A 24,110-nucleotide genomic window follows, 5' to 3' on the forward strand; every position below is an offset into this window, starting at 1 on the left:
GAATACTGGAGGACATTATATACAGAGAAAACCAGAATCTATGAGGACAGCTCTAAGCAATGCTAACACACATTTATTACGGCTAGAAGTTCGCATATATTTGTCTAGCATCTATCTAGTCTAGCAATTGACAAAGGTAGGGCCCTGAGTTAACAAAGAAAACTCTCAAAAGTTACCTTAATGAAAGTAAGTTGTTTTTTTCTGGATCAGAAGTCACACTGGGTTACATGACCCACAGATAATGTTTTGTCTGGTTGTGTAGTTTCTTAGGAAACCTCACATTTAAAAAAATTTAGATGTTTAGCAAGTAGGCCCGCTTCATTTCCATATGAGAACAATCAGCAATGTACCTTGTAGATAAGGCATATAATTCCCAGTTTCCACAGTCCTCACCACTTCCTATTATATTGGGTTGGGTTGGTTTGTTTTGTTCATTTATTTGCTGTGTTGAATCTTCCTTACTACGTGCAGGCTTTCTCCAGTTCCTGAGAGCGGAGGCTACTCTTTTTTGTGGTGCGTGGGCTTCTCATTGCAGTGGCTTCTCTTGTTGTGGAGCACGGGCTCTAGGCGTGCGGGCTTCAGTAGCTGTGGAACATGGGCTCAATAGGCGTGGCTCGCGGGCTCTGGAGCGCAGCCTCAGTAGTTGTGGAACATAGGCTTAGCTGCTCTGAGGCATGTGGGATCTTCCCGGACAGGGTTTGAAGCCATGTCCCCTGCACTGGCAGGTGGATTCTTAACTACTGCGCCACCAGGGGAGCCCTCATTTGATTTTAAATAAAAATAAAAGACGTTTTCCATTTTCACGAAGAACTTTTTTTAAAAAAATTAATTTATTGGCTGCATTGTGTCTTAGTTGCTGTGTGCAGGCTTTCTCTAGCTACAGTGAGCAGGGGCTACTCTTCATTGCAGTATGCAAGCTTCTCATTGTGGTGGCTTCTCCTGTCACGGAGCATGGGCTCTAGGCGCACGAGCTTCAGTAGTTGTGGCACGCAGGCTCAACAACTTAACTGCTCCATGGCATGTGGGATATTCCCAGACCAGGGATCAAACCCATGTCTCTGCACTGGCAGGCAGGCAGATTCTTAACCACTCGCCACCAGGGAAGTCCCTTTCAAGAAAAACTTTATTGAACAACATATTCACTCACTGAATCAACTTTTTGGCCAACCCAATATTATATTCAACCTGCCTTATTATTTTTTAACCTATCAAGACCATTTGTTTGTGACCTCTCGTCCTCGTCTTATCATAAAGATCACAAAACTGCTCTTTTTAAAAAATATATATTTATTTATTTATTCAGGCTACACTGGGTCTTAGTAGCAGCATGTAGGATCTCTTTTAGTTGTGGTGTGTGAACTTCTCAGTCGTGGCATGCATGTAAGATCTAGCTCCCCGACCAAGGATTGATCCCGGGCCCCCTGCACTGGGAGCGTGGAGTCTTATCCACTGGACCACCAAGGAAGTCCCATGGACCTGCTCTTTATATACTTCTTTTCAACATTTGTTTTCTAACCATGTCCCAGATACTATGCATACAAATATAAATCATGCGTCATCCCTGCCCTTAAGAAGCTCTCAGGCTAGAAGCAGAGACCAATGCATTAAATGATCCGAGGCAGAATGATGATGGCACAAAGGAATGATCAACTCTGATTTGGCAGGTCAGGAAGCACAGTACTAGGGAGATGCCTGAACCCAATCTTGGAGGGGTATTCCAGGCAGAATGCACAGAGCGACAAGGAGTGCCACTCTTTTGGCAATTACACATAGTTCAGAATATATGAAACAGAGGAAAGTGATAGGAGAGTGAGAAAGATAGGAGTGCTGGGGTTATATCAAGAATGGCTAGTATTTATACTAGAAAGTGTGACTTTTATCCCATATGCCAAAGGGAATTAGTGAAGATACCGAGGCATAATCAGGTTTATACTTTAGAAATATAATTTTGGAAGCAGGATGGAGGGTAGTTTAGAAGATGGAAGACTTCCAGTTAGGAAGGACTCATTGACAAAATCCAAGGTGACTTGAGGCCTGAAGACAAGAGACAGCAGTGGGAATGGAGAAGAGAAACTGGCTAGAGAGAGTGACTGACTAATGTGGAGGGTGAGGGGGAAAAAAAGAAGTCAAAGAAGACTCTCAGGCTTGTAGCTTGAATGATAAGGTGGATAAAAGATGCAGGAGAATGATACATGGGAGGATGAGAATGGGTGGTATAAAGTTTGAGGTGTAAATGCTACAAATGTGGCAACATACATTTGGGATCTGGATAAGAGTCAGAAATCAGACGGAAGGTCAAGGCAGGAGAAAAAGGCTTGGGAATTGTCAGCATTTATGATAAATCAGAAGACACTGTAATGCATAATACCGCACAGAGGTGTGCAGAGTTAGATAAAGAGCAACGACATATCCTTAAGAATCCCCAACACTGACCTGGAAGAGAGGGAGAAATGCTCAGCAGTCAGGATACAGAAGAGCAGGTAGAGGTGGAGGGTTAGCAGTACAGAGATGAAGAGAATCAGAGTATGAGGAACTGAGGTGCTGGCAAATGTTTGGTACAAATTATGTACCACAGGTTCTAGGCTGGATAGGGAAGAAAGTACAGAAAGGATGGACTGGTGTAGGGTTGCCAGATTTAGTGGGAAAATAAAAAAGGATAGCCAGCTAAATTTGAATTTCAGATGAACAAAGAATACTTTTTCAAGTACAAACATATCCCCAATATTATATAGGACATACTTCTACTAAAAATTTATTCACTGTTTATCTGAAATTCAAAATTAACTAGGGGCAGGGTACTGGCTGCTTGCTGGGTGTCCGCAAACTTAACTGGGTATCCTGTATTTTATCTGACAGTCATAATTAGTTGAAAAAGGAAGATCTAGAGATGGGAGTTCTCTGAGGTTACAGGGCAAGGGCATGGTGTAAAGCAGTGAGAAAGCTTAATATTAAAACACTAATTTAGTATTTCAGAGATGGAAGAGTGATGAAAAGGATCAAGGTGGGGGTGGGGGGGGGGAGGTGGGAGTCCATTGCAATTTACAGCTTAAACAGAATGGAAATGCAAGTCCAAGGAGAAACACCAAGATAAGAAGAATAGTGGATGGGTCATTAGCATGGACACTGAGGTCAGTTAAAATGATGGCTGGAGGGTAGAGGGGATGAACAGGAGCTAAGTATCACAGTCCTCAATAAGTGTGGTAAAATGACCACGAAGTCAGTGAAGAATGGTATAGCCACACCACAAAAATCTCATAGGAAGAAGGGCTTTTTCCATGATACTGAAAGAGTAATAATAACCTGAAGTTTCTTGACGCAGAACTGGGGAGGCAACTTTCAAAAGTATACTCTGTAATGACCTATATGGGAAAAGAATCTAAAAAACAGTGGATATATGTACATGTATAGCTGATGCACTTTGCTGTATAGCAGAAACCCAACCCAACATTGTAAATCAAATACACGCCAATAAAAACTAATTAAAATAATAACATATGTGAGAGACAAAAAAAAAAAAAAGTACAGTCTGTGTCCTCAGAGGGCAGCCAGGTGCCAGACAAGAGGATGGAGAAACAGGGTATAGGGTAGTTATGTTTTCAACAGAGCTGTTGTTATAGAGGAGGAATGAAAAGAGGTGGGAGAGATGATCAGTGAGGAAACAACAACAACAGGCAAAAAGAAATGGGGATGAGAAGAAAAGGAACAGGCAAGTTAGGAATCTAGTCTTGACAGAGAGAGAATGCTTCTTCAAGGATGTGAGGCTTAGCTTGAGCTGAGATCCAAAGGATGTGATGTCTCACAGGTACCTCACATTCATCAGGTGCAAGATCAAAGAGCATCCCAAACTTGTCACTCTTCCAGTGTTTCCTAGCTCAGTGAATGGTCCCACTGTCCATCAAGTCATGCAGGTTAGAAATATAGGAGGTGTTAATGATATCTGCCTCCATTATGCCCATTATGCAAACCATCACATAAGCATCAGGTAAAGAGGAAAGCATTCCAGGTGGAAGAAACAACATATGCAATATTCCTAAACTGAAAGACAGTATGGTGCATTCTGGAAATTAAAGACCTTTTACTTTGAAATGGAAGAGGAAGGGGCTGGATCATGATGGACGTTGTAGGTCAATTAAGGATTTTGTTCTTTATCCTAAGAGCAATGGGAACCACTGACAGGTTTGAAGCAAGGAAAGTGACGTGATCAGATTTAGGTTTTGAAAATGCACTCTTGGCAGAATGGCAGGCAGATTTGAGAAACTGGAATATAAGAACAGAAAAATGGCTAGTGTAATCATCCAGGTGAGAAGAGCGGTACTTGGAATAGGGTACCAACAGTGGACATGGAAAGAAGTGGATGGTTTTAGTGACAGTAGAGATGAAGTCAGCAGGAGTTGGTGATAATAGTGGGAATTATCTCCTAGTTCAGTATTGTTAGGAATGATCTAGTTGTGAGGGAATGGCTGATCACATGGGAGAGAAGACAGACAACTGAGCAGGTTCTTGTAACAGTACTGCCCTTAGACCTGGGTAAGGACCCTCCTGCTGCAAAGGGCAAGGAGTCCATGAGGACAAGGGGCCATGTCTGCCAGGAGCCTACACTCCTCTTTCAGAGTAGCTAGATCTGAGGGCAGATGGAGCAGCTGATTATACATCACTATTTGCAAGGGGTTCAGAGATGTGGACATAGCTTGGACATGTTGGGTGAGGTGGGTGAAGAAGCTGGGAATGGGAAGAGAACGGGGTCAGTCTGAGGACTCTAGAAGTCTGAGGATTCTAAATCTAAACCTGGCATTCCAGATCATTATTTAAGTAGATCTGTCAAGGTAAAAGAGCACATTTTTTAATAATAATTTGTTATCTTGATTTATAACTTAAATATTTAGACACATGGTCTGTGAGCCTCCATAACCATACTCTTACTCAGGCTCTACAAATTTAGGGTCAGGCCTGATTAGAGTGTAAAACAGTATAAAAGAGTATAGTGCAAGTAGCAACGAATTCAAGTCAGAGTCCACTTTAGCTGGGCCCTTAAGAAGTCAGATTTTCCAGACTTCTGCATGGGAGATGAGGGTACAAATGGTGTAAATTTCGAGGCACTATATTACTATACATAAGAGACACTTCCCTATATCTGGAGGGCTAACAATTAAGAAGCTATTTTAATTGTAACGATTTCAGTGTGATTTTGAAAACCTTCTTAAAATACAGAAGTTTAGAGCGCAGAAGGGATCTTAGTGATCATGTAACAAAATTTACTCACTTAACAAATAAAACAGAAGTTCTGACAGATAAAGAACACCCTAACCGAGGTCACAAAGCCGGTCAGTAGCAGATGATTTTCAGCCCCATACTCTCTGTCCATTTTTCCACCGATGCCACTTTTCAGGAAGACATCTACTGCCAGTCAATTCCAGCTACAAAGTTTACACTTGCTTTCGTTGTTATGCACGAAAGGAAGTACAGTAAATATACTTTTCATTACTTTAAAAATTTGAGGCACCTCAAGAAAAGTCTATAAACCAGTATAAAATTTTGACTCCAAGATATTCTTAAAACCAATCCCCTTTACCTCTCAAAAGTGAAAACAAAATACAAGAATTGGTAATTCTGGAAAGTTACTTTTAATTTTTTTCCACAAAGTTACAGGCAACTTAGGGCACCTTTTGGGACTCAAAAATATCCTCTGACTGGTCCTCTCCTCATTTGACTACTTTTATTTTTATATCTATTCCTTTGACTTTTTGATGTCATGTAAGACCTTATGAGAGTAAAATTATAATCGCACTCTGCACTTTGGCTGCAATTACTGTAACCCATCTCCTCAAATACCACATCTTCTAACTCAGACTGCTAACCAACCAAACGCTGAAATACACTTAAAAAAAAAAAAACACAAACCTTGCATTTCAAACATCTATAAATACTGGTAGAGTTTTTCTTAGCGAATCTGAATTATAACAATAATAAAATTAAAATCTTTAAGAGTCCAATCACAAGAGTTAAAAAAAAAAATTCTCCAGGAGAATCTTACCTTCAAGCTCGGCAGTAATTCGAAAGTTCTAGGTTTCCAGGAAGTTATCTCCCGCAAAGCACTAGAGACGACGGTCTTAGCAAAACAGTAACATGTTCTCAGGACACCAAGCGACTTTTAGCCCCTCCCATCAATCGACTACTGCCTAACTGAAGGAAGGATTTAATTTCCGGCAAAATTTGCTCCTCAGAGCTGAGAATCTGCGAAAATCGGCTTTTTGAGCGGGAAGAGGCAGCGGAGGGACCAAAAAAGGAAAGGAAAGTGGTACAAGACAAAGACGAGCGCGACCTGGGCCCGGGCAGACTTCGGGGTCTGAAGCAGGAGTTCTCTCAGACACTCACTGGGTACCCGAGTTCACGCTGGCGACAACTGAAGACCCTCCCCTCCCAGCCCGCTCGGCCATTAGCCGCGCCCCGGGGACCTGTGACCTCCAAAACGGATACGCTAAGCTATTCCCCTGACAACGTCGGCTCGAGGCTCCCGCTTTTGATTGGTTCTTGGAGCTATCCCTCAGCGTGGCTCGCCCAATGGAGGGCCAGGCCGCTCCGCCCCTTCCCCGCCCCCTGAAGAGAGCCCGCCCCGCCCCGCGCCTGGGAGCGGAGGAGAGTAAATACAACAGGAGCGCAAAATGGCGGAACCGCCGGGTCTAGTGCACGGCGCCTCCGCCGCCGCCGCCGTCTCGGAGAAAGAAACGTTTGGCAAGCTGCAGCCCCCCTCCCGGGAGCCGCCGGGTCCTCTGTCCGCAAAGAAGATCCGGACTGAGGAGAAGAAGACGCCGCGGAGATTGAACGGAGAAGGAGGCAGCGGCGGCAACAGCAGGCAGCTGCAGTCTCCCGCGGCACCTTCGCCTCAGAGCTATGGCAGCCCTGGGTCTTGGAGCTTCGCCGCTCTGTCTGCTGCCCCCTCCCCGTCCTCTGCTCGGAGCAATTTCTCTTTCTCCGCCAGCACGGCCGTTCCCTCCTCAGCCTCTGCTTCCTCCCTGTCCCAGCCGGTGCCGCGCAAACTGCTGGTCCCTCCTACGCTGCTGCACGCTCAGCCTCACCATCTCCTGCTGCCGGCAGCCGCCTCCTCGGCCAACGCCAAGCCGCGCAGACCCAAGGAGAAGCGGGAGAAGGAAAGGAGGAGGCACGGCCTCGGCGGCGCGGGCGAGGCCGGCGGGGCAGCCCGCGAGGAGAACGGGGAGACGAAGCTGCCGCCGCGAGGTGGGTGCCGGCGCCGGGAGGGGGGAGGGGAGAGCACCCCAGGACCCCGCCACCCGCTCGCGCCTGCGGGGCCCGGGCAGGGGGAGCGCGGGGGCGCCGCGTGCGCCAGCCTGGAGGGGGCGGGAGGCGTCCGGTTCTCCGCAGGCGATTCTGCGGTCCCGGTGGGGACAGGAAATGGAGCCTGTAATTCGGTCGCAGCGAGGGGAATGGCCGAAACTCATTTTCTGTATCGTTTCTGTCTCCCAGTTAATGCGCGGCAGGACTTGTAGAATTCGATCTAGAAGACCCGCCTAGGTGTGTTTGGCTACGGAGGGAGATGGGAGGGAACGGGGTCGGGAAGGGTTTGGTCCTGTAAAAGATATTTGATTATTAGACCGTTTAGACGTGATCGCGGATTTTATACTTGTGACACAGGCGCCAACGCCAGAAAATCCTGTCAAAAAAGGGGGTGTGGAGAGCATTGGCGTCAGCTGGAAGCTACCAGAGGCCTGAGCTTTTCATCCCTATTAGGGAAATGAGGTAGTGTGCAGGGCCCCGAGTGTGCTGTTTCATAAGGTATCCTCCCTCCACCCTCCTCTTCGCTCCGTATTCTTAAGTGTTTTGAGTGGTCCTGTTTGAAATACCACCCGTCAGAAAGAATTTTCAGCCATATTCTTGTTTTCCTGCAGCAAATGATAAAATCAGGAGCATTGACGTTTTTTGTCCAGACCAAGTACTCGGCTGCAAAATGTTTTAGCATCAGAGAAAGGCAGATTCTTAAGCATTTTTTTTTCATACGCGACTACAAGGTTTTTTCTTTTAAAAATGTAGTCTAAAAAAAAAATGTAGTCAAGTCATATAATTTTCAGAAAGGGTTTCTTTAAAATAGATGGTCCCACCTATTTAGCTATTTGATACGCAGTTTTGACAGTGGTACAACATGGAGACTGGCTAAAAATTAGATCTTTATGTGATCAAAAGCTTAAAGCACGTAATGATTTTTATTATAAATGTACGTTGATACACAGTATTGTCAAAGTATTTTTGTCTTAGGAAAATTAAATGTCGAGCAGTTTTAAGCGTTGCTAATCTAATGGTAGCTTAGATCATGAAAAATTCTCTGTATGTTTGAATTAGAATGTCATATTTTCGCAGTGTTTAAAAATGTTGGACACGAGTATGTAGCGACAGTGTTACTTTGATGTTTTGCCTGTAGCAAAGCTTTGACATCTAAGCATAGCCATCCGATTCTCTGGCACAAGGTAAAGGATCTCTCAGCTTTGAAAAGTATTGTTTCTAGGAAAGTGGTTTTGAGGATGGAATTTATACTACTTTTAATCTGAGATTTTAGGTGATTAGTATTTTTAAAGCAGATTTGTTTTAATAATTACATTTAAAATTTGAGTGCCTGGAAGTCAGCATTTGCAGCTCATTATCAGTCTTATTTGTAATGTGTAACAGTGCATTTGCTCTTCTGTTTTTTGAATGAGGAAGTGAATATGGATATAACATTGTCAATGTACTGAAATGGCTGAAAATAAGTAAGCATTCTTTACCAATTCTAATTCAAAATATGGAACACATAAATTGCTTTTGAAGTGAAATGGCTGTTAAAGAGAAAGTTTTCTAGTCTTTTAAATTATATTTAGCATCCTCCTTTTGAAGGCTACACCACAGCTTACATTATTAAGCCTGAATATAAGCAATGATAGCTTTTACATTAAGATGTTTTCCCATGATTTATGTAGGTTTTTTTGCGTATTGACTAGATAGTAACACTATGGTAGGATTTTCTTTTCTTTCTTTCTTTTTTTGTTTTTTAATGGAAATGCTTCTATTTTTATAGAGGAGAAACTAAAATTCATTGAGAAGGATTGCTTTTCAGCGTCTTGATGGCAAATTTAACGTTGAAAATCTTTACCTCTTAATTTGGCAAGTACTCATATCCTTGTAAAGTTCAGATTTAGCTGAATTGAGGTTCTGTTTTAATTCAGCTAAGATTTTTAAGCAACAGAAGTATTAAAATAGCAAAATTATATACATGCATTTCATGTAAACATAATTGCAAATATAAAAGTCCTAATTTGCAGTACAGTTCTCATTTTTCTGGGCTTTTTGTGAAAATCTTAGTGAATGGATGACCACGTGTCTGTAGTTTTAGGTATATACCTCTGTTTAGTAATTGCTCTAAGCCGGATAGTTCATAGGATAGCATGTAGGATAGTTCGTGACTCCAACAATTGTCCCATAGCTTATTGATCGACCAATCTTGATCAGAACTGGAAATTAGTTATAAAGACACCAAAGCAAGGCAAATAAATCCTTCTCTCAAAAGACAGAAACCCCCAAAACCATCCAAAAGATCCAGCCCCCAAGCTCCATTAAGCAATTAAGCTCATGTATTTATTTGTAGTAGTTTTTCTTTTAAAGTCTTTAGTCAGAACTGCTAAATTTTTATATTGGCTACCATTCTCACAGAAGTTATTTGGATTAAATGAAAGTGTGTGCATGAAAGGCAGGGCATTTAGTAAATGTTATTTGAGTCAGAAGCATGATGATTTTTTTTTAACCACGTAATAAATAAAAGATGGGTCAATCCAGATAGAGGAAGGATCACTGACAGTAGATCTGAAAGCTAGGAGTGATGAACAGGAGGATTATAAAAGCATACCAGTCTTGGCCTATTTAGTATAAAGGCTGATGCCTTACAGACCTAAAACCTCTGAGGCCCTGTAGTCATAGTGCTGAAGCTGACTTGCATGACAACCTGAGTCATCAAGTAAAAGTTAAATTTCTTATAAAAAGAAAAGGCGCAAAACATTTTAGAGTTTTAAAACTGAAATAACCAAGTTTTGGTAATCTACTAAAGAGTTCATGGCCCATTTTCCTGTAAGACTGAATAAATTATTAACTGTTAAATGTGGAAGGTAAAAATGGACATGTGCTGTAGGTGTCCAACATTTAGAATTACAGCAAACAATAGAACAATCCTATTACTAGATAATAAGCTGCCTTCACTGATTCCAGTAATCAGTAAAACTTGTACAGATCTTCTAATTTTTGCTTTGCATTTATTAACGTATTTCCTTAGAATGACCCTGTGAAGTATCCCAAGACAAAACAAAGGCTCTTCTCTATGAGCATTTCACTAAATTTTTGCCTTGAAAGTGTAGTTACAGAATTTAATGAAAATAGAGTCTTTCCTTAGAATTGAATAATTTGAAGTATGTAAATATCAATGGTTCTAAAGGGATAGATGTTCAAAGATTTTTCAAACTAGACTTGCCCTCCATCTTTCTAAACTGTTACTCTGCAATTTGAGGTTAAATTCATGTTGAGAGTTTTCATCATTCTGACCAAATATTTGTCACTGCTGAGATACTAAGTTTACTATGATTTCATTTTCTTGTAACCTTTTGTTTTTCATGCCTTGTTTCTTCATTTGCTTAGCTTTGTCTTTTTATACCCTCCAGCAGCTCTATAAAATGCTTCTCGGTAGAATTTTCCACATGGTCAAATCTGTCACATAAACTTAACCAGTTCCATCTATTCTTGTAATCATCCCTTCTGTAGCTGTCCTTCTTCCTGCTTTATTCTGGATTGTTTTGTGTTTAGGCCTGCTGCAAAGCTGTCGTCTTGGGACATTCTGGGAATTTTTTTCTTTTTTGTTGAGTCCCATTTTCCTGGATCCCATGCCTTTTTGATTTTTTTCCTTCATTTTGGTTTCTCTACTATTGCTGTGAAAGAGTGCATGAGATATTTTGGGGGCTTTTATTTTTACCCTCAGACTTGACTGTTGGGCTATTGAGAGATTTCTGTATTGGAAATCATTTAAAAAGTTTAAAAGCTTAGAAGTTTGGAGGTGTTCCCTTATTGCCTGGCTTCCAATGTTGATGTTTAGAAATTTGATCTCCAAAAAGCTGTCTTTTGTTCTATATGGGAGATTTCAATCCTTTCACTGAACTTAAAAATTTCAGGTATCTTTAAAAAAAAAATGTTTTGTGAGCTCTTCTTTATTTTGTATTATAGCATCCATCTTGTTTCTTTTTCATGGGTATAGCATCTTCTGTTATCTCTTCAAGGGTATTAATTATAGTTTCTTTGACATTTTCTTCCGTGCCTTGCATTGTTTTTGTTTTTCTTTTAAATAAATTTCTTTATCTGCGTTGGGTCTTCGTTGCCTGCTTGCAGTGGCTTCTCTCGTGGAGCACAGGCTCTAGATGCATGGGCTTCAGTAGTTGTGGGGCACTGGCCTAGTTGCTCCGCAGCATGTGGGGTCTTCCTGGACCAGGGCTCGAACCCGTGTCCCCTGCATCGGTAGGCGAATTCTTAACCACTGTGCCACCAGGGAAGTCCCGAGTCCTTGCTTTTCCATTCCCTCAGGTGTATACCCAGAAGTAGAATTGCTGCATCGTATGGTAATTTTAATTTTTTAATAGTTTTTCCATAACTGTTTTCTATAGCATTTGCACCATTTTACATTCCCACCAGTGCCCAAGGGTTAGGTTAACTCTCTAGTATCAGAAAAGTAAATAAGTAAGCAGACAAACCCATATAACAGCTAATTGAAGCAGATACTTGGGAAGGAAGTGTGCATTCAGCCACATCAGCATAGGAAAAAAAAATTAGGGGGTTTGGTGGGAGAAAGAAGGCATTTATTGAGTGCTTGCCATATGCCATGGTGTAAAATATATTTAGGTTAAAACTCTGAGTTTTTCCTAACTTGTTCAGAGTTGCGTAGCTAATGTGTAAAGAATTTGGATCACCGCATCTCTGGTAGGGTCTGAGCCTAACTACACAGTGCTGCAGTTAACTTGATTTTTTTCACTTTAGACTGTGACAACAGGAAGAAGAAAGTAAAGATGAACCTTAACTGTTTTTCCAAATTACTTTTTTTCTTAAATTTTTATTATAACAAATTTAAAGGATACAAAAAAGTTGAAAGAACAATATGATGATCCTGTGTAGATTTTCCTTCTAGGTTCTTTCTTTGTTAATGTTTTATCTTTTTTATCATATGACTTCACTGAATCAGTTGAAAGTAAATCGTAGACATCGTGACACTTCATTCTTAAGTATTTCAACCTTCATTTCCTAAAATTAACTACATAACTGTAATAATAGAACACTTAAGAAAGTAATCATATAACCAGTCCATATACAAATTCTTCCAATTCCCCCCAGGTCCCCCATTGTACCAAAACACCATTATATCTGTTTTTTTTTCCTTTTATCTAGAATCATTCTGCTTACTCTTTGTTTTTCAATATGATATTGACTTTTTGAAAATATCAGTTTAAAATATCTGTTATCTTACAGATTTTTCTGTATTCATGATTTTTAAACAGTAATTTTATTGTGGTGATATTTAACATGTTCCTTTGTATTTCTGATAAACTGGAAGTTAGGTATAAAGGCTTGATTAAATTCCCATTAAATCATTTTGGTAAGAATATTTCATCAGGAAGCTTATAATATTCAGATTGTGCCGTGAGTAATTATGTTAATTTTGGTCATTTGGTTGAGGTGACCATTGTCACCATTTTGGGAGTTTATTTTTCTATTTGTATTTATAGTCTGTGGGGGTGATGCTTTGTGAATATCTAATTTCCCAACTATCTTTTACCTCATTAATTTAGTATTAATTCATGATCCCTGCTTGAGTTACCCATTTCCTTGGGGGTTAAAATGATGCCAAACTATTTCTAAATAAAAAATAAATTAGCCTTGGGGATAGGAAATTCAGAGTAAATTGGTACTTTTGTATCTACAAGGGTGAGTCAAAAAATTATCCGCACTCCAGTTATATTAAAACTTCTATAAATTCTACAGCCACAGTGTGGGTAATTTTTGACTCATCTGCGTAGACTAAAATTTGGCAGTCTTTTTATTTACTTTGGGTACTTTGGGTACCAAAGTGATTACTATAAATTCATTGACATGAGTGGAATCTTATGGTAAATATTTTTCTTGAATTCTTAATTCAAAATAATTTGAATTTTGGAAGGCTACTTGCAGAATGCTTATAGTTAAAGATTGATTGTAGTAGTCTGGTTACTGTAATGGGTAATCTATTATAGTATTGGTAACATGGACCAAAAATAAAAAGCCTTATCAATTTTTTAACATAATAACTGTACATTAATACAGTGTGTTAAATACTATATATATTTCAAAATTATAATCTCTATTCCATAATGTCCTCTTTTGGCTAATATAAATTAACTGTGTACCTATATGAATTCCCATTTAATTAGATTATATCAATTTCTTCAGAGCAGGCATTGTTTCAGTCATTTTATGATCTTTGTCTTGCATCTGATTGATTTGAAGAAAATAAACACTATTTTTTAATTAAGAAATTAATTTTATCTGTCCTCTTTGCATTGTAAATTTCAGTAGCTACTCTTGTTAGCTTTTTTATAGAGCAGGTATATACATTGTCTTTACATATTATTCAGAGCCACTTTCTCTGGTTTGACATTGAGCAATATTCTGGAAAGCACATGTCCTGGGTTTATTTTCTAGCTGTATCACTGTTGAACTGTATATCTTAAGGGAATAAATAGTTACCATTTTCCGATTTTCTCCTTTGAGGATAATGAAAATGTCAGGATTGGTAAATTCTGTCAAGCTTTTTTGAGATGGGCCACAAGCTGATGCAGTTTGTACTTAGGTGCAATTTGAGCTAGAATATAAGCTTGAGGACAGAAATAGCAATAACAAGAACAAGGGTTAACATTTATAGAATTATACTCAGCATTTTATATAGATTTTTATTTGGTTCTCACAACTTCTTTAAAGTTTAGTTAGATAATAGTCTTTTGTAAGTGTTTTATGGAAGCTCAGAATAAGTAATTTGCTGAAGGATATAAAATAAGTTGTAAATCTAGGTTTTAGATCTTTAGGTAGTTTGACCTCAGACCTCTAGCTCTAAACTACTGTGCAAACCATGTTAATGTTTTTAAATCTCCTTCATCCAGAATTGTACCTTGCATTGTGAGGTAGAACTGGGTTTTGATGGAAAATTAGGACTTACGTAAATGTAGATGATGCAAACAGGCTTGTTAGGCAGGAGGGATGGGGTAAGCAAGATTATAGAGACGGGAGTGTGTCTGGCATGTTCACTGGTCTGTGAGAAGAACCATTTGGCTGGGGTTGATGATTTTGTACAAAACTGGGAGATAGGACTGTGTGGCAGTTGAAAGTCTGCCATAATCTGCCTTCTCTTTGTCCGGATAAGGAGTTCAGACTTCATTCTGTGGGCAACAGCAAGACACAATTTTTTAGTAAGGTGATATTATATTCAAATTGGTACTTTAGGAATATTAATTTGGTTGCATTGTATAGGATAGGTTGGCTGAGAAAATTAGAGTCGGGGTATTGGAGACTACTGTAGTAGTGAAATGAAGTGATTTTAGTGATAAAATGATTGGGACTCCTGGACATGAAAAGGAAAAGATTTTAAGAGGGAATATATGATAGGGCATCATGGTTTTCAAATATATAGCAAGAAAGGAGGATTTACATGTTATTTTATGCTTTCAGATGGAGAGAATAAGCATTTATTGAAAAAATATGGGTACGCCTGTAAGGGAACTGGTTCAAAAAGATGGATGTGAGTTTGAGATGCAGGCAAGGACCTTTTTAAAGGTCTGTTATCAGATGCACCTGAAATTAGTAGTGAGTCCATGGGTAAGGTTTAAAAATGTTCTATGTATAGGAGATTCTGTTCATGTAGCATGTGTGCTTCAGTATGTGTGTTTGGAGGGCTTTTTCTGTGAGGAGTAGATAATCTCAGGTCACTAATTCTTAGGTAACCAGCTGTTCACAGTCTTGAAAAGGTCTCTAAAAACCGCAAGATTAGGCAATGTCGTTTAACCTTTACTCCGATCAACAATTTAACAATTTACATTCCATTTATCCTTCCCCTTTTAGCATCCCCTGCTGTTTTCCTTATTTCAGTTGCAGCTCTCTTAGCATTTGGTTTAGTTTGGGGCCCTTTTACAGTAATTTTCTCTCTAGCTTTGCTGATGACCCTGTTAGTTTTCTTATGTCTATTGTTAGCACTCCTCAAATAGCTTAGTCCAGAGTTTTAGATCTGTGCATTCAGTTGCCTCCTTGACATAACCACTATTAAATGTTCCGTAGAACTTTAAGAGTAATATGTTCACAACTCATTGTTGTCCTTATCCAAATTTGTCTTTCCATGTATGCTCCTTATCTCAGTGCTCAAGTTTGAAAACTGAATTCTCCACTTTAACTTTATCAAATCTGTAGCCAAGTCTTTTTGCTTCTAGTCACTGTCTTTCACATCTTTCACTTTTACGCCTTCCTTTATTTTAGTATTAGTTTAAAGCTGAATATCGCTAACCAAAATTATTGTATAACTGCTTCCTTATTCACATCTATGATCTTTCAATTCATTCTTCATTCTGTAGCCTAAGTGATAACTAGAGATCCAAATGCATATTTGATCATGTTACTCTTCTGTTTATGAGATGATGTTCAAATTCCTTAAAATGCCCTCTAAGGTTCTGGATGATCATATCCTCGTTTAGCTCTTCAGCTGCTCCTAGTGCTCCTTGCTGCCTAGAACTTTCTCTGTCCATTATCCTTCCATCTCAAGTTCCATACTTCTGCTCCACTGAACATACTCATCTTTTAGGACTCACCTTGAAAGCGAGGTCTTTGCTACTCCCTGGAGTAGATTAGGTCCCCTTGCTGTCTCTTTCCATATTGTTTTGCCATATCCTGGCTTTCTTCACTTCATTTTTTTTGTTTGTTTAGCATTTTTATTGGGAAATAATCAATTTACAATGTTGTATTACTTTCAGGTGTACAGCAAAGTGAGTCTGTTATACATATACATATATTCACTCTTTTTTATTCTTTCCCCAGATAGGCCATTACAGAGTATTGAGTAGAGTTACCTGTTCTATACAGTAGGTCCTTATTAGTTATCTATTTTATATATAGTAGTGTATATATGTCAATCTCAATCTTCCAATTTATCCCCCCCCACTTATCCCCTGGTAACCATAAGTTAATTTTTTATATCTATAACTCTATTTCTGTTTTGTAGATAAGTTCATTTGTAGCCTTTTTTTAGATTCCACATATAAACGATATCATATGATATTTGTCTTTCTCTGCCTTCACTAAGTATTACAATCTCTAGGTCCATCCATATTGCTACAAATGACATTATTTCATTCTTTTTTATGGCTGAATAATATTCCATTGTATATATGTATCACATCTTCTTTATCCGTTCCTCTGTTGATGGACATTTAGGTTGCTTCCATGTCCTTGCTAATGTAAATAGTGCTGCAGTGAACATTGGGGTGCATGTATCTTTCTGGATTATGGTTTTCTAGATATATGCCCAGGAGTGGAATTGCTGGATCATATGCTAGCTCTATTTTTAGTTTTTTAAGGAACCTCCATATTGTTCTCCATAGTGGTTGTTTACATTCCCACCAACAGTGTAGGAGAATTCCCTTTTCTCCATGCCCTCTTCAGCTTTTATTGTTTGTAGATTTTTTGATGATGGCCATTCTGACCGGTGTGAGGTGATACCTCATTGTAGTTTAGATTTATATTTCTCTAATAATTAGTGATGTTGAGCTTCTTTCCATGTGCTTTTTGGCCATCTGTATGTCTTCTTTGAGGAGATGTCTATTTAGACCTTCCACCCATATTTTGATCAGGTGGTTAGTTTTCTTGATTTTGAGCTGCATGAGCTGTTTGTATGTTTTGGAGATTATTCCCTTGTTGGCTGCTTCATTTGCAAATATTTTCTCCCATTCTGAGGGTTCTCTTTTCGTTTTCTTCACTTCATTGTAATCACACGTTTAGTAGTCCTCTTCACTAGACTGTAAGCTCCCTGGAATCTGGGGCTGTGATAATCTTGTTTCAGGTCAGGCCTTCAACCTCTGGGTAGTTGATAACTTTGGGAAATGAATGAGTTGCATTACATTTCAGCCATTTTTGCCTGCTCAAAATGTCTGATGTCTGATTGTTGTTCAGGAAAATCTTGGCAGGTTATTTCAAACATGAAAACAGCAGAAAGGTGATAATGGGATGAGAAGTTGACCAGCAGCTCACAAACAATGGGCACGTTGTCTGGTGAGCACATGAGGCAGGTATTAATGGCATGAGAACTAGAAAGAAAATGAACTGTGTGGATAATAGTAATTGAATGTTTGACTAATCTTGAGGTATCACAATTGATATTTTATATATTCTGACCTCAAAAAATTAAACTTATTATACATTGTACAAATAAGATATATTTTTAATCTGATCTTGTTTACAAAATCTAATGGCGTTATAAATGGAAATCTTTGCTCTGTTTGGAATTTATTTAGACAAAATTACGTAATAATTAATTTTGTTCCAATAATTAGTTTTAATATCATTTACTGAATAGTTTTTTATTTCCACACACATATAGAATGTCAGCTTTTATCATATACTACTAAAAATCAAAAAGTTTCCTCTTTGAAATGCAAATCAAAACTGCAATGAGGTACTACTTGTCACTGGTCAGAATAGCCATCATTAGAAAGTCTAGGGACTTTCTGGGTGGCACGGGTAAAGAATCTGCCTGCCAAAGCAGGAGACACAGTTTGATCCCTGCTCCAGGAAGATCCCACATGCTGTGGAGCAACTAAGCCCGTGTGCCACAACTATTGAGCCTGTGCTCTAGAGCCCATGAGCCACAACTGTTGAGCCCATGTGCCACAACTACTGAAGCATGCTGAAGCCTGCACCTAGAGCCTGTGCTCCACAACAAGAGAAGCCACCACAATGAGCAGCCTGCGCACCACAATGAAGAGTAGCCCTCGCTCGCTGCAACTAGAGAAAGCTCGTTTTCAGCAACGAAGACCCAACACAGCCAGTAAATAAATAAATGTATTAAAAAAAAAAGTCTGCAAATAATAAATGCTGGAGAGGATGAGTAGAAAACAGAGCCCTCTTACACTGTTGGTGTAATTGGTGCAGCCACCAGTGTAAATTGGAAGCCACTATGGGAAACAGTATGGAGGTTCCTTAAAAAAACTAAAAATAGGGCTTCCCTTGTGGCGCAGTGGTTAAGAATCTGCCTACCAATGTAGAGGACATGGGTTTGAGCCCTGGTCTGGGAAGATCCCACATACTGCAGAGCAACTAAGCCCGTGAGCCACAACTATTGAGCCCATGTGCCTAGAGCCTGTGCTCCGCAACAAGAGAAGCCACTGCAATGAGAAGCCTGTGCACTGCAACGATGGGTAGCCCCTGCTCGCCGCAAGTAGAAAAAGCCCTGACAGCAGCAGGGAAGACCCAGTGCAGCCAATCAATCAATCAATCAATCAATCAATCAATAAATAAATACATACATACATACATACATACCCACCACCACCACCAAAAAAAAAAAAAAAAAACTAAACATAGAGTTGCCATATGGTCCAGCAATCCCACTCCTAGGCGTATACCCAGACAAAACTATAGTTTGAAAAGATACGTGCACTTCTATGTTTATAGAAGCACTGTTTACAGTAGCTAAGGCTTGGAAACAACTGAAATGTCTATCAACGATGACTGGATAAAGAAGATGTCATATGCATTTATGCATACACACACACACACACATATACACACACACAATGGAATATTACTCAGCCATTAAAAAGAATGAAATAATGCCATTTGTAGCAACATTGGTGGGCCTAGAGATTACAAATACTGTATGACATCACTTATATGTGGAATCTAAAATACGACACGAACATATCAACAATACAGAAACAGACTCACAGACATAGAGAACAGACTTGTGGTTGCTGAAAGAAAGAGGGTTTGGGGGAGGGAAGGGCTGGGAATTTGGGAGTAGCAGATGCAAACTGTTACGTACAGGATGGACTATATAGCACAGGGAATGAACTACATTCAGTATTCTGTGATAAACCATAATGGAAAAAAATGTAAAAAAGAATATGTATATATATATGTATAACTGAGTCACTTTGCTGTACAGCAGAAATTAACACAACATTGTAAATCAAGTATATTTCAGTAAAATTTTTAAAAAAGTTCCCTCTTGGGACTTTCCTGGTGGCTCAGTGGTTAAGTCTCCACACTCCCAATGCAGGGGGCCCAGGTTTGATCCCTGGTCAGGGAACTAAATCCCACATGCATGCTGCAACTGAGAGTTCACATGCCACAATTAAGGAGCCAATGAGCTGCAACTAAGGAGCCCAGCTGCTGCAACTAAGACCCAGCACAACTAACTAACTAACTAACTAACTAACTAACTAACTAAATACTTAAAAAAAAAAAAATTCTCTCTTGCCACTTAGTGCTCTCCCACTACTTCCAGTCTGGGGGTGATCTGTTTTATGTCCCAATGGTTTTGCCTTTTCCAGAGTATCATTTAAGTTGAACTATCTAACTTTTTTCATGTTTGGCTTCTTTGATTTAACATGTTGCTTTTGAGTTGTTACATTAATCAGTTCATTCTTTTCTATTTCTAGTGGTAGTTCATTGTATGGAGACACCACACTTTGTTTTTCCATTTGCCAGTTGATGTACGTTTGGATTGTTTCTAGGTGTTCTTGTTTTTGTGAGTGGTGGTTTGTTTTTTTTGTTTGTTTGTTTGTTTTTTGATCAAGCCATTTTATTGAGGGGCTTTGGTGGTGGGTTGAAGGGCTGTGAGGACAATTAGATCTGACATCCTCCCTGCCGGGACCTCCCCAGCTTCACAGTTATTGAAAAAACACTGTTTCTAGTTTTTGGTAATTATGAATAAGGCTGCTACAAACATTCATCTACAAATCTTGGGATGGATACACATTTTCATTTCTCTTCAGTAAATACCTAGAAGTAGAATTGCTATGTTTAACTTCGTAAGAAGCTGTCAAACTTTTCTTGAAGTGGCTGTACCATTTTTTCATTCCCACTAGCCCTTTGATATTGTCAGTTTACTAAATTTTAGCCATCCTAGTGGACATATAGTAGTATTTCATTGTGGTTTTAATTTGCAATTCCTAATGACTAGTGATGTTGAACATCTTTTCATATGCTTATTGTCCATCCCTATGTCTTTTTTGCTGCAGTGTCTGTTCAAATTGTCTGTTATTGAGTGTTTTCTTATTATTAGTAAATTGTAAAAGTTCTCTACATATGCTGTGAATAAGTTCCTTATGAGATATGTATTTTTGCAAATGTATTCTCCAATACTGTGGCTTTTCTTTCTCTTAATATTGTCCTTTACAGTTTTTCACACCGAAAATTTTAATTTTGATGAGGTCCATTTTATAGTTTCTTTTATGGGTCATGCTTTTTGTATCTGAACTAAGGGAGCTTTGCCTAGTCCAAGGTCATACAGGTTTTCTCTTATGTTTTCTTTTAGATACTGTATAGTTTTAGGTTTTACATTTAGGTCTATGATGCATTTGGAAAATTTTTGTATGTGAAGTTTGGATCAAGGTTCCTTTACTCTTATTTTTCGTTTTTGATTAACTTGAGAGTTATTTTGTAAAATACCCCCTCCCCCCAATCCTATAGGGATTTTAATTAAATACATTGATTAAATTAGGGACACGTTGTAATTGTTACAGAATTATCTTTATACTTAAAAGCTACATGTATATCTTTAGCTATTATATTCTTTTAAACCTCGGTAAAATTTATTGATATTTAATGCAGATTATGAGTTTTCTTGTATTTTGTTTTGTTTTGGGGAGTTTTTTCCAGATTATTAGTGGTTTATAAGAAAGCTTTTGACCTAAATGCCCATCAGTAGATGAATAGATAAAGACGTGGCACATGTACATAATGAATATTACTCAGCCATAAAAAGGAGTGAAATTGAGTTATTTGTAGTGTGGTGGATGGACCTAGAGACTGTCATACAGAGCAAACTAAGCCAGAAAGAGAAAAACAAATACTGTATGCTAACTCATATATATGGAATCTAAAAAAATGGTACTGATGAACCCAGTGACAGGGAAAGAATAAAGATGGCAGATGTAGAGAATGGACTTGAGGACACGGGGGTGGGGTGGGGGGCAAAGGGGAAGCTGGGACGAAGTGAGAGAGTAGCATTGTCATATATACACTACCAAATGTAAAATAGATAGCTAGTGGGAAGCTGCTGCATAACACAGGGAGATCAACTCAATGATGGGTGGGTGATGACTTAGAGGGCTGGGATAGGGAGGGTGGGAGGGAGTCGCCGGAGGGAGGGGATATGGGGATATGTGTAAAAATACAGCTGATTTACTTTGGTGTACAGCAGAAACTGGCACAGCAGTGTAAAGCAATTATATTCCAATAAAGAACTTTAAAAAAAAAAGAAAGCTTTTGGTTTTTCTACATGTACTTAATAATTGGGTATATAATTTTGTGACAGTGAAATGTTATCAATTATTTATATTCAGGAACAGGTTGAATTATAGTAAGATTACTTTGTAATGTTCAGGAAGTGTTTTCTTTGTGGTACATCAAGCATTGTGTTTGTCTTTTAAATCTGGGATCTCTAGTACCAGAGTATTATTCTACTTGAACATTTTCAGTACTTAGATGCTGTGGTAGGTGTTAACAAAAATGACTAAATCAATAATATGCAGTCCCTGCCTTCAAGTAGCTTAAACAATCTAACAGGGTACTAGGAAAAGTAATTATAATATTTAGTACAGTAAGTTAAGTACCACAAGACAAATGGAAAGTAGTGGTGGTACCTAGTGGGAATGGGCACAGGTAGATATTAAGAAAAGGAGAAGGGATACAGGAGGGAGGAGGGGATGTTTGAGAGAAACTTTGAAAGACAGTGTGGTAGGATTTCAATAAAGAGTTAAAGAAGTTCTAGGTAGAGAATTATATGAAGTGTAACATTCATGGAAACTATATATGAAAACTGAGCTATGCAGTGTCACAGGTACTGAGGCAGGAAATAATTTATAGGTGTTTGATTCTCTTTCTAGCTTTGACATTATTGCTAAACATCTTTATTCTAGCCCTTCCTCTTAGATTTTAAAATATTAGTTGTTTTTATAAGATATTCTATTTTAACATTTCTCTGAAGTCAGTGCATGTCTTGTACATAAATAACTTATCCCAGCTTCTTCTTTGACTGTAAGAAGGATTTGTGAAGGCTGCATTAGCTATTGCTGTGTAACCAACTAACCCAAAACTTGGAGACTCAAAATAACAACCATTTTATTGTATCTAATGATGTTGTGGGTCAGGAATTCAGCAGGATTGGCTAGGTAATTTTGCTTTGTTCAGGGCCGACTGCAATTGCTCAGTGGTGTTCATTTGGTGGCTAGTCAGACACTTTACTCATGTGTCTGTTGCCTTGTCAGGGATGAAGAGATGCTGAGCTGGGCCACTGTCTTGGCTGTCATCACAGGGCCTTTTTACATGATTTCTTCCTCATCAGGATGGTAGGATTTCTTGCATGGCAGAAAGAGAGCAAGAGACCTGGGTGGAAACAGCAAGGCTTCTTCTAACCTAGCTTTGGAAGCTTGAAACAATTCCTGCCTGTATACTTATTAGGGCCTTAATAGATACATTTGTTTTGTAAAATTTTGTTTAGAGCATATTCTACATTGAACTGAAATAGATAAAGCACCTGTAGGAGAGTTATTTAGTGGTATTAGCTAAATACATAACTTTTAAAAGTTTAGAACCTTAATTGGTTGTGTGAAAAAATATGATGAGTGTATAAAAAGAGCGGTTGTTCACATTTATGTTATTGCACTAACCAGAAAGAACCACATGATTTACTGCTTTTATTATAGAGTATAATTTTAGTTAAATAATATAATTGTCTAATGTTGACTTAAGAGGTCTGGAATGTCCCAGTTTTTGTGTGTCACATTTCATATAACAGCTACAGTATAAGATTCAGTGACTAGAGTAATTTAATTTTGTAACCTAGATATCTATAATATCTCACTACTTTATATCTTTGTTTTACAGTATATTGAAAAAAGAAGTAATTGTAGTTCTGCTTTAGAGGCAGATTTTTCCTGCTAGGTCATTGAAGAAAACCTCACCTGAAATTTTTGGTTATGGCAGGAGAGGGAGCCCAAACCACTTTTCCATGTTATGCCTGGCTTGGCTTTCATGTAGGTATATAAATATTTATTTTTGTTTTCCTGTTACTTTTCTTTTGGTGTTCTTGGGACTGCTATTGCTATACTATTTTGTCACTGTATGCGTTACTAGATGCTTTCCTAATAAAATGCTACTCTTTGTATTTAATAATAATAGCTACATTTGTCAAGTGCCTTTAATATACTGGGCATAGTGTTGGAAATAATGCATATGTTGCCTTTAATTCTTCTAAAAAAGAAATCTAAAAGATAAATGCTGTTATCTTTGACAGATGAGAATGCCGAGGCACAACACAATTCAGTAGCTTGTTTTGCGTCAGTTGGTCAGTTGGTGGTAGAGCTGAAATTTGAAATTAATATGTCACTGCAAAGCCTGAGCTATTTCCACTGTACAGTAGACCACCCTATCTGAGGTTTCATTTTCTGCGGTTTCAGTTACTTGTGGTCGACCACCGCCTGAAAATATTAAATGGAAAATTCCAGAAATAAACAATTTATAAGTTTTAAACGTGTGTTGTTCTGAGTAACGTGGTGAAATCTTGCACCATCCTGCTCCATCCCTCCCAGGTAGTAAATCATGCCTTTGCCGGCATATGCACACAGTGTGTGCGCTACCCACCTGTTAGTCACTTAGCAGCCATCTCAGTTATCAGATCTACTGTAGTGGTATCACAGTGCTTGTATTCAGGTAACCCTTATTTTACTTAATAACAGCCCCAAGAGTAGTGATGCTGGCAATTTGAATATTCTCTTGCTGTGCCTAATTTGTAAATTAAACTTTATCGTAGC

At 38.8% G+C, this 24,110-nt stretch overlaps 1 protein-coding gene and 1 long non-coding RNA gene across 6 annotated transcripts in view; one reads left to right on the forward strand and one right to left on the reverse strand.

The window, feature by feature from the left end:
- The window catches only part of LOC130851191 (uncharacterized), a 65,363-nt gene extending 58,912 nt beyond the window's left edge, over positions 1-6,451 (reverse strand). For all 5 annotated transcript variants that reach the window (XR_009053139.1, XR_009053140.1, XR_009053138.1 and 2 more), the window contains exon 1: positions 6,032-6,451. This is a non-coding gene — a long non-coding RNA (uncharacterized LOC130851191). The remainder of the gene's footprint in view (positions 1-6,031) is intronic.
- A 191-nt stretch (positions 6,452-6,642) lies between these two features.
- The window catches only part of RSBN1L (round spermatid basic protein 1 like), a 73,121-nt gene continuing 55,653 nt past the window's right edge, over positions 6,643-24,110 (forward strand). Inside the window, exon 1 of the mRNA XM_057731122.1 lies at positions 6,643-7,233. Within this exon, the coding sequence (XP_057587105.1) occupies positions 6,660-7,233 (574 nt within the window). The 5' untranslated portion in view covers positions 6,643-6,659. The remainder of the gene's footprint in view (positions 7,234-24,110) is intronic.

This window comes from Hippopotamus amphibius, chromosome 4 (genome assembly GCF_030028045.1).
Source record: "Hippopotamus amphibius kiboko isolate mHipAmp2 chromosome 4, mHipAmp2.hap2, whole genome shotgun sequence".
In the NCBI taxonomy this organism is placed as follows: domain Eukaryota; kingdom Metazoa; phylum Chordata; class Mammalia; order Artiodactyla; family Hippopotamidae; genus Hippopotamus; species Hippopotamus amphibius.